At 48.5% G+C, this 11,432-nt stretch overlaps 1 protein-coding gene across 1 annotated transcript in view; it reads left to right on the top strand.

Annotated features, from left to right (window-relative positions):
- LOC109938654 (EH domain-containing protein 2-like) overlaps positions 1-11,432 on the top strand; it is a 29,378-nt gene that overhangs the window by 6,825 nt on the left and 11,121 nt on the right. The window contains exons 3-5 of the mRNA XM_048618142.1: positions 6,803-6,846; positions 8,066-8,094; positions 10,366-10,799. Of these exons, the coding sequence (XP_048474099.1) occupies positions 6,803-6,846; positions 8,066-8,094; positions 10,366-10,799 (507 nt within the window). The remainder of the gene's footprint in view (positions 1-6,802; positions 6,847-8,065; positions 8,095-10,365; positions 10,800-11,432) is intronic.

An 11,432-nucleotide genomic window follows, 5' to 3' on the forward strand; every position in this document is an offset into this window, starting at 1 on the left:
CCCCCACCCCCCCCCCCCCCCCCCCACCCACACACCTCTTTTGGTTTTTACTCACTCACTCAGACTCGCACTCGCTCAGACACTCATGGTCTCACTCCTCGCTCACTCTCTCTCTCTCGCTCATTGTCATGGTCACACACTTACTCTTACACACAGTCATGGTCACTCACACTCAAGCACTTAGACAAACAGCTGACAGCTACACCACATGCCCATGCAGATACTCTCACACACGCATGTGCACTTTCACACACTCACATTCACATGTTCTTGCGCTGCCCCACAATGTACAGAAGCTCTCACACTCTCTCTCTCTGTCTCTCTCTCTCTCTGTCTCTCTCTCTCTCTGTCTCTCTCTCTCTCTCTCTCTCTCTCACTCTCTCTCTCACACACTCTCACACACACACACACACACACACACACACACACACACACACACACACGTTTACGCTTATGTCATGGAGACATCCACCAACAGGGACAACTGTGTCACACGACACTGAGGAGGCAGCTGGAGCAGTTAAACACATCCTCTTCAGAGAAAAGGGTATTTCCTGGGGGAAGGAATCTCCAGAGAGTATCAGACAAAGGATTTCCGCCATCAGATGTAAACCCCAGGCTTCCATCCATGTAAATACTGTGCTTTCCTTGTGTTTGTAATAACCCCTTTACTCCAGTGCAGTCTTCGGGCTGTGCTTGTGTTCAAATCTCACGTTACACTCACACAGACACCTGCCTGCCTGCCCTCTGACAGGGGTGTGGGAGGTGGATACAGTCAGTGAAAGGGAAATGTGGATGGGGCTGGGGTGGGGAGAGAGGAAACGGGATGGGGGGGCTAAGCCATGGACGATGCCTAACCCTGTTCCTGTCAATGTCCACTCAGTCTGACCCCCACCTGATGGACATGGTGCCCATTTTCAACATGTGTCAAAGAGGAAATGGATTTATTTCAACAATGGTTTTGCAAGAATCTTTATTTTCCCTGCACTGACCTGGGACAGAGAGAGAGAGAGATCCCAGCACTGACCCGGGACAGAGAGAGAGAGAGAGAGAGAGAGAGATCCCAGCACTGACCCGGGACAGAGAGAGAGAGAGAGAGAGAGAGAGATCCCAGCACTGACCCGGGACAGAGAGAGAGAGAGAGAGATCCCAGCACTGACCCGGGACAGAGAGAGAGAGCGCACGAGAGCTTAGGGATCCTGTTGGAGGAGCTCGTCTGAGGACATGACCCGTCCTCTAATTCACTCCTGGGCTTGGCACATTTCAGAAACAGAATCACAAGGCCTGGCCCCAAAGCCAAAAGCACAAATTAAATTAAAACTTGCGGAAATTACAGACAGTAAGCCATTAATCTCCCTCTCGCCAATCCTGCTCCATCGTCCTCAAACTCTTCGATTCTCTCCACCAGAAACTGGGTCAAACAACGAGAACGTTCACAGCCTGATGTGGGTGACCGTTCGGCAGCTACTGTACTGTGAGGGAGAGGGGGCCTTTGTCTTTCAGGGAGGGTTATCCGGATCTACATGGGGAGGGGTTGTCATGCCAAGGAGGGTCTGAATTACAGAGAAGGATGAGAGCATTCCATCTCAGGCTGTTCCATCCTCCCCTGCCCTGGCATGGCCAATCTCAATGGTGACTTTTCAATTGAAATGAGAGGTCAGGGTTCAGGAGAGAGTATGGGTCACCCTCTGCTCTCCTGCTACTTGGCCGCTTGGCCCCCAGACTGAAATTTGGATGGGGTCAGGGTGATATCCCAGCTGCTAGCCTTTATTGGTCAGTGCATTGAGTATAGGAGTTGGGAGGGTCATGTTGTGGCTGTACAGGACATTGGTTAGGCCTCTTTTGGAATACTGTGCTCAATTCTGGTCTCCCGGCTATAGGAATGATGTTGTGAATCTTGAAAGGGTTCAGAAAAGATTTACAAGGATGTTGCCAGGGTTGGAGGGTTTGAGCTACAGGGAGGGGCTGAATAGGCTGGGGCTATTTTCCCTGGAGCTGAGGGGTGACCTTATAGAGGTTTATAAAATCATACGGGGCATGGATAGGGTGAATAGTCAAGGTCTTTTCCCTAGGGTGGTGGAGTCCAAAACCAGAGGGCATAGGTTTAAGGTGAGAGGGGAAAGATTTAAAAGGGGCCTAAGGGGCAACATTTTCACACAGAGGTTGGTGTGTGTATGGAATGAGCTGCCAGAGGAAGTGGAGGAGGATGGTACAATTACAACATTTAAAAGGCAGCTGGATGGGTATGTGAATAGAAAGGGTTTAGAGGGATATGGGCCAAATGGGACTAGATTAATTTAGGATATTTGGTCAGCACGGACGAGTTGAACTGAAGGGTCTGTTTCCGTGCTGTTTATCTCTATGACTCTACGACTATGATGCCCCCTGTCTGGGATAGCATGGGAAGAATGGCCTCCCCTGAACAAACGTTGTCTCCAAGGGTTAAGAAGGTGAAAAGTGGACCTTGTGTAAAGAGCCCGTTGGCTTGTGGGAGATTGTGATCCCTGACTGTGCTCAGTGCTTTTCGATAAGTTCTCACTGGGAACCAGGTGATGGGAGTGATACGTGGAACTCTGAAACTCTGACAAACCTGGATGTTTGCTTGTGCAGTTATAAACTGTGAGCTTTGTTCATTGTATCCTGTGCACATAATAAACAGCGGAAAAGGTTTTGGGGGGAAATAATATCGCTGAAAGATTCTAATCTTGTGCTGTGTTTGTTTTCCACAGCTTTGTGTTCCTCTGTCTGCTTAAGCTCTTTAATGAGATCATTCAGCCTTCAGTGTTCCAAACAATTAATGCTTTTCCTCATTATCCCTTTTAACTTCTGTAGCCTGTCACACCATCTTCAGTACCTGGGACTTTGATCTTAAAAAGCTGCAGCAGGTTTCTCAGTTAGAGAGAGACATTGTCAGAACTTGCACTGAGGAAACTGGAGCGCGAGTGTCTGTTGTTCGTCAGGACAAAGCTAAACTTGCCCCAGGCTCATCTGTATATAATCATTGAATCCTTATAGTGTGGAAGCAGGCCATTCAGCCCATACTGACCCTCTGAAAAGCATTCCACCCAGACCCACCCCATCCCTGTGACCCTGTATTCTCCATGGCTAATCCACTTTAACCTGCACATTTTTGGATTGTGGGAGGAAACCGGAGCACCCGGAGGAAACCCATGTAGACACGGGGAGAATGTGCAAATTCCACACAGATAGTCGCCCAAGGGTGGAATCGAACCCAGGTCCTTGGTGCTGTGAAGCAGCAGTGCTAACCACTGAGCCACCGTGTCAGGGGAAAACCTCAGGCTTTCCCTAATTCACAAAACCTGTCACCTCTGACCCTGGGGTTCCTTGTGCAGTGAATGCTGGGCTATCTACAAATGGGTCAGTTGGTTCCCAAGGGTCCCAGTTTATAGTGAGGGTAACTAGGATCCACAGGGTGACCCTCGGGGATTTGGAGTGGACCAGGGAACCAGCAGCCTCTGTCAGCAGGAGATTCCAGAGGGACAATGTCAACAGATGTCTCTGCTTACAGACAAACCTACAAAGTAGTAGTAGAAATAGGCCATTCAGCCCCTCAAGTCTAGTTCACCATTCAATGCTTTCATGGCTTTTTTTTAATGCTTCAATCACCTTTTATCCACTTCCTCCCTTTCACTTCCCATCTGACAAGAATCTATCCACCTCAGTTGTAAAACTATTCAATGACCCTGATTCCACTGCCTCCTGAGGCAGACAGTTCCAAAGACTCTCAGCCCTCTGAGAGAAAAAAATTTCTCCTCACCTGTCATAGAGTCATGCAACACAGAAAAAGTTGCCCCTCAGGTCCCTTTCAAATCTTTCCCCTCTCGCCTTAAACCTATACTCTCTGGTTTTGGATTGACCCACATGAGGAATCATCCCTTCCCCATCCACCATGCCCAGACCATTTAGGTCTGATACACTTCAGTCAAATCACCCCCTCACTCTTCCAAATTCCAGTGGGAACAGTCCAACCTTTCCTTCTCAAACAACCCATTCCTTCCCAGTATCAATCCAGTAAACCTCCCCAGAACCACCTCCGATACATATACACACCTTCCCTCAATAAGGAGACTGAAACTGCGCACCGTATTCAAAATATGGTCTCACCAGTGCCCTGGATAACTGAAGCAGAATTTGTGGAAGGAGACAAGAACTAGGGGTCATCAATATAAGACAGCCATGTAAAAATCCCATGGGGAATTCAGGGGAAACCTTCCCCCGCCCCCCCAGAAGAGTGGGAAGGATGTGTGACTCACTCTCACAGCGGGGTCTCAAGGTGAATAGCATCAATACATTTAGGAGGAAGCTGGATAAATGCATGAAGGGGAGAGGAATAGGGTGATAGTGTGAGATGAAGAGGGAATGGGAGGAGGCTTAGGTAGAGCTTAAAAACCAGCATGGACTGGATGGACTGAATGGCCTGTTTCTGGGTTGTAAATTCTGTAGAATGCCCTGTAATGTTGTCTATCTACTTGATAAATTACCTGCCTGTCTAACCTCACCTTGGCTGACTTCTCACAGATTTTCTGTATCTGCTTCCAGCCTTGTTGGAGTGCTGGAGGATATATTCACACATTTCTCCAGCCAAACAACTGGTGGATCCCTGCTGCTGCAAGTTTACTAAAGACCAACCTGCCATGCTGTTTTTATCCAATTGGAACATGACTCTGACTGACGTCTCACTTATAGTCATAAAGTGGTACAGCACGGAAACAGACCCTTCGGCCCAACTTGTCCGTGCTGACCAGATATCCTAAATTAATCTAGTCCCATTTGCCAGCATTTGAAAAAGTTGCCCCTCAGGTCCCTTTTAAATCTTTCCTATCATGTGGTTAGGTGATGGCCTAGTGGTATTATCGCTGGACTGTTAATCCAGAGACCCAGATAATGTTCTGGGGACCTGGGTTCAAATCCCACCATGGTAGATGGTGGAATTTGAATTCAATGAAAATATCTGGAATTAAGAATCTACTGATGACCATGAATCCATTGTCAGGAAAAACCCATCTGGTTCATTAATGCCCTTTAGGGAAGGAAACTGCCATCCTTACCTGGTCTGGCCTACATGTGACTCCAGACCCATGCCATGTGGTTGATTCTGAGTAATTAGGGGTAGGCAATAACTGCTGCTTGACCAGCAACATCCTCACCCTGTTAATGAATAAAGGAAAAAAAATCTTAAACCTATGCCCTCTAGTTTTGGGCTCCCTTACCCTGGGAAAAAAGACCTTGACTATTCATCCTATCCACGCCCCTCATGATTTTATAAACCTCTGTAAGGTCACCCCTCAGCCTCCGATGCTCCAGGGAAAATAGCCCCAGCCTATTCAGCGTCTCCCTGCAGCTCAAACCCTCCAACCCTGGCAACATCCTTGAAAATCTTTTCTAAACCCTTTCAAACTTCACAATATCTTTCCCATAGCAAGGAGAGCAGATTTGCATGCAGTATTCTAAAAGTGGCCTAACCAATGTCCTGTACAGCCACAAAATGACCTCCCAACTCCTATACTCGATGCACTGACCAATAAAGGCAACAATGCCAAAGCATACTTACTTAAACAAACTCCCAGAGTAAACTTTAACTCCTCTGAAATTTTTCATCTCCAATCCCAACTCGAGCTGATTCCCCTTCCTCACTGCACCCACTGACTTACACTGGCTCTCTGTCTAGCAATGCCTTTGTAGTGTAAGGTAAAGGGTTAATGTCAGAGCTTGCATTAGGCTCCACCCAACCTGATGATGTCATACAGGGATTAGGTGATAAAATAAAGAGCTGCAGATGCTGGATATTTGAAATAAAAACAGACAGTGCTGGAGAAACTCAATAGGTCCAGCAGTGTCTGTGCAGAGAGAAACAGAGTTAATATTTCGGGTCCAGTTATCCTTTTTTTTAAAGAGAAAGATTCTGATTCGAGATCCTCATGGCGACAGATGTGTCATTGCCGTCTCCTGTCTGCCCTAATCTTTTCTTTTCTTGTACAAGCTGTGGGTGTTGTAGACAAGGACAGCATTTATTTCCCATCCCTAAGTGCCCTTGAACCTCATCTCTGTGAGTTTGGAGTCATGTGTAGGCTCAGATGGCAATGTTCCTGCCCATCGCCAGGGTTTGGGGCATCAGCTCAGGGCTGGAGAGAAACGAGCAGTGACCAGGGCAGGGTGGAGAGAATTGAGTTGTCATGGACCATGCAAGTACCAAAGCCACAGACAGGACTCAGGCAGGGATTCTGCACTGTCAGTATGAGGAGCTAGGTGCCACATTAAGGAAACTAGGCCTCAAAGGTTGTAACTTTTGGCTTAATTCAGTCAGCCCTGCGCACACTGGTACAGGGCAAATGTGGAAGAGAGAGGTGAATGTGTGGTGAAGGCTGCAGTGAGAGAAGCGGGCTCTGGTTCATAGGGCACTGGCACCAGGCCTGGTGAGAGTGGCACCCTGTACCAGTTGGATGGTCTTCACCTGAACTGTGCTGGGGTGCCCTCACTGACCCCCAAACTACTGACATCGAGAGGATGTCAAACTCTATCATGGGGGCCAGGATCAGATTTGGGGAGATGTAAATCAAAGAGTAGGGTCGAGGCCAAAGGGGAAGATATTAATAGAAAGATAGAAACTAGGAGCAGGAGTCGGCCATTCAGCCCTATGAGCCTGTTCTAACATTCATTGAGATCATGGCTGATCCTGTGTTTCAACACTGTTGTACTACACTCTTCCCACAGCCCTGACACCTTTACCATCTAGAAATTGATTTATTTTTGAAAATGTATTTAAGTGACTTGGTCTCTGCAGAATTGCTCAGGTTCACCACCCCCTCTGCTGAATCATTTCTCCTTGTCTCAGTCCTAAACTGACCTACCTCATACCCTGGTCCTGGTCCTTTGGCCCAACTCATCCATGCTGACCAAGTTTCCCAACTAAACTAATCCTTCCTGCCTGCCTGCATTTGGCCCATATCGCTCTCAACCTCTCCTATTCATGTACTTGTCCAAATGTCTATTAAACGTTGTGACTGTTCGGATCTACCACTTCCTCTGGCAGATCATTCCACATACGAACCACCCTCTGTGTGAAAAAGTTGCCCCTCAGGTCCCTTTTAAATCTTTCCCCTCTCACCTTAAACCTATGCTCCTCTGGTTTTGGAATCCCCCTACCCTGGAGAAAGGGCCTTTGCTATTCACCTTATCCATGCCCCTCATAGTTTTACAAACCTCTATAAGGTCACCCCTCAACCCGCAGTAATCCAGTGAAAGAAGCCCCAGCCCCTCCTTATAATCCAAAATCTGACAACAGCGACATTCAGAGATTGAGACTGTTGTTGTGCAGCTGTGTTTTCGAAATGTTTGCAAACTTGTGTTGCTTAAATTCTGCTGCAGATATTCGGTGAGAGTTTGTTCTGTTATTCCCAGCAGCTGCAGGACCCCCTCCCTGGGGGTAGTACGTTGGACAAAACTTTGAAGGCTTGTTTCTCTGAACCAGTCCTTTCCAAAGCAGCTCCCAGCTCTACCTTTTATGGAGTTCTGTGGGGCCTGGGATGTGATTGGCTGCCAACGGGATGGGTAGTTTTCCTGGACGCAGTTCAGTTTTTGGCTTCAGCAGACTGAATTTGTGTGATGGATTCCTGGCCCCAGACCTTCCCACCCGTGACAACTTCCACAGACTTCAGGATGTCTGCATCAACTCGGCAGCCAACGAAACAACCTTTTTAGTTGGGGACGGGGGTGCTGCTGTGGGAAGGTGGTGGCACAGCAAGATCCCACAGCAGCAATGAGAATGTCGGTTGAAAGGCAGGAGGCCTCCTTTTTGGGGAGAGGGTCTCCCAGCTCCCACCTGAGAGGACAGACAGGGTTCAGGTTAATGTCTCGTCTGCAAACCAGGCCCTCCGACAGCGCGGCGCTCCCTCGGCGCTGACCCTCTGACAGCGCGGCGCTCCCTCGGCACTGACCCTTCCTAAACGTTGATGTGATGGTCAAGAAACCACAATAACGCCTCTTTTTTTGTCAGGAGGCTAAGGAAATTCGCCGTGTCTGTAAAAATTCTTATCATATTTTGTAGGAGCACCACAGAAAGCATCCTGTCTGGATGTGTCACAGTGTAGTTTGGCAACGGCTCTTCCCTAGACATTACGAAACTACAGAGGGTTGCGAACACAGCCCAGTCCATCACAGTCCAGCCCCCCCATCCATTGGCTCCATCTGTATATCCCACTGCCTCAGGAAAGGAACCAACATCATCAAAGACCCTCCCACTCCGGTTTTACTCTCTTCCACCCTCTTCCATCGGACAGATGATATAAAAGTTTGAATACACATATGAATAGTGTCAAGAACAGCTTCTTCCACGCTGTTATCACATTTTTGAATGGACCTCTTTAATGTTAATGTTGATCTCTCTCTCTCTCTCTCTCTCTCTCTGTGCGTCTTCTGTGTGGCTATAACACTGTATCCTGCGCTCTGTTCTGTTACCCTGATGCACTTTGTATGGTACAATCTGCCTGTAAAGCACACAAAACAGCACTTTTCACTGTAGCTCGATACATGTGACAGTAATAAATCAAATCAATATTTTGTCTGCTGATGGGGCTGCCACTTTCTTCCAGTGAAAGGTCCTACATCAATACCAGATATTGTTGTTGTAATGAGAGAGTTCAGGGCCCTCACTCTCTAACCTGTCCTGGTAAGTTATTGTGGGAGGGGGGTGGGTGGAGGTTTAGTCAAACTGCCTGACCTCTGGCACAATTGACAAGATGAACCTACAAACAGTGTCCTGATCGAAAACATCGCTGAGGGAGCAGACTCTTTGCCCCGGGGTCACTCAGAGAGGCTGCTCTGTGCTCTGATGTTGGAAGTCTTTCTGCGCACTCCGTGAGGAACCATCCTTTTAGAAATCATGCTCAGAATTAACAGCACAGAAACAGGCCATTTGGCCCATCTGCCCCATGCTGGTGTTTCTGCTGCACAGGAGCCTCTTCTTAAGCCCTCACACCTCCGTCTGTCCCTCATGTGTTTATCCACTTACACCCTCCCTGTAAGTATATTGTCACCATTCACCCCTCCCTGTGGCTATGAGACCCCCACTCACTCTCTGGGCGAAGAGGTTTCCCCTGAAGTCCCCATTGGGTCATTAATGATGACTGTGGGCCTTTGCTTTCGTCCCTCAGTGATGAAGAGAGACCAGATTGGCTTGGGGGTGAGCGTAGAAGGCTCAGGGTGGACCTGGTCGAGGTGTGTGAAGTCCTGAGGGGTGTAGATGGGGAGAAACGTTTGCCCTTAGTGAGGGATCAGTAACCAGGGGGTGGTGCAGTCTTAAGATAAGGAACAAGAGGTTTAGAGAATTGAAGAATAGATTTTGGTGAGAACTCACTGCCTGCGAGGGTGGTAGCTGCAGGAAGACAATTAAGATGAGACTTGACATACCATAGTGTACAAGGATACCTGAGGTCCTTGTAATGTTGTGTTCATACCTCTGACCTTGGAGGCACAGGTTATGTTAGAATCATAGAATTCTCACGGTGCAGATAGAGGCCGTTCAAGTCTGCACTGACCCTCCAAACAGCATCCCACCCAGACCCACCCTGCTACATTTCCCATGGCTAACCCACCCAGCCTGCACATCCCTGAACACTATGGGGTAATTTCCCATACCAATCCACCCTAACCTGCACACCTTTGGACTGTGGGAGGAAACCGGAGCACCCGGAGGAAACCCAAGCAGACACGGGAGAATGTGCAAACTCCACACAGACAGTTGCCCGAGGGTGGAATCGAACCTGGGTCCTTGGCGCCCTGAGGTAGTACTGAGCCACCATGCAAGTCCCACCTGTGGCAGAGGTGTATCTCTGAACAGGTCCGTTCAGAAAATACCTTTGAGGAGTTCTGGAAGGTTTTTGTGATGCAGGGGTAGTACCCATGCCTCTGGGTTTGGAGACCAGGCGTGTATACAAAGGAACACCATTGTAAAACCCCTCCGGACTCAATATTGAGTTCAATAATTTTAGGGCCTAAACTCTCCCATGTCCCAGCCCCCCACCCCACACATCAGGCCTTGTTACCACATAGCCTGCCACTACACACCCCCTGTTGTTAGTCACTAACAGTCCCCATTAACAACTATTCACCCTCCCAGCCTGATCATTAGCAACTCCTTTGTCTGTCCAAGTGTCTTTCTCTCTCTTTGGGCTCTATCCTATCGTTTACTCCCTATTTTCTGTATATAAACTGATGCTTTCCCAGCCACCATCAGTTCTGAGGAAGGGTCACAGGACCCGAAACGTTAACTCTGTTTTATTCCTTCACAGATGCTGCCGGACCTGCTGAGCTTTTCCAGCAACTTCTGTTTTTGTAACCATTATAAAGCCATCTCCTTCTGCCCTGCAGGTTATGATCTTGCTGCTGTACTGCAGTGGTTCGCACAGCGAGTGGATCGGATCATCCTCCTGTTTGACGCTCACAAGCTGGAGATCTCGGATGAATTCTCAGAGGCAATCCGGGCCCTGAAGGGGAACGAGGATAAGATACGAGTGGTGCTGAACAAGGCTGACCAGGTGGACACCCAGCAGCTGATGCGGGTCTACGGGGCCCTGATGTGGTCACTTGGTAAAGTCATCAACACGCCTGAGGTGATGCGGGTCTACATCGGCTCCTTCTGGTCCGAGCCCCTCCTCATCTCCGAGAACCGGAAGCTGTTTGAGTTGGAGGAGCAGGATCTGTTCCTGGATCTGCAGAACCTGCCTCGGAATGCTGCCCTGAGGAAGCTAAATGATATGGTGAAGAGAGCCCGGCTCGTGAGGGTGAGAGGACACTGTTGATATTTGTCAAAGCTGCTGCTCGGCAAAGAGGGGAATTGCGGGATCGGGTTCAATACCTCATTGATGCTTAGCTCCGTTCTGCTTGCGGCTGGGGTCAGTGTATTTATAAATCCGGCACCCCCTCTGTCCTTGGGCAAACCCTATCCAGTGGGTCAGCTCAATGTTATCCTCAGTTACAGTCAGTTTTGTATTTAATGGTTGTGCACAGTAATGCTCGGTGTTAATCTCAGCGCATTGAAGGAATAAGCAAATCAAGAGAGGCCTGAGTCTGAATAGTTGCCTTTCACACTGGGTCAGACGGAATCTGTGTCTCAGGATTTTTCAAATTCTTGAGGAATTTCTATAACCAATTCCATTCATGTTGGAGAACTTCCGGTTGATACAGTGCACAATGCAGAGGGATTCCTCTCATCAGCAAAGTGATAATGACCAGGTCATCATCTGTTGTTGTTGACTGAAGGATAAATATTGGCCAGAATACCCCCTCCCTTCTTTAGAACAGTGTCTTATGGTGTTTCCCCTGACAGCTCTCATGAGGCCTTGGTTAAATAACCTCTTTAGCTGACATTCCCTCAGCGCTGACCCTCCGACGGTGCGGCGCTCCCTCAGCGCTGA

This window comes from Rhincodon typus, chromosome 39, assembly GCF_021869965.1.
Source record: "Rhincodon typus isolate 14 chromosome 39, sRhiTyp1.1, whole genome shotgun sequence".
NCBI classification, from domain to species: domain Eukaryota; kingdom Metazoa; phylum Chordata; class Chondrichthyes; order Orectolobiformes; family Rhincodontidae; genus Rhincodon; species Rhincodon typus.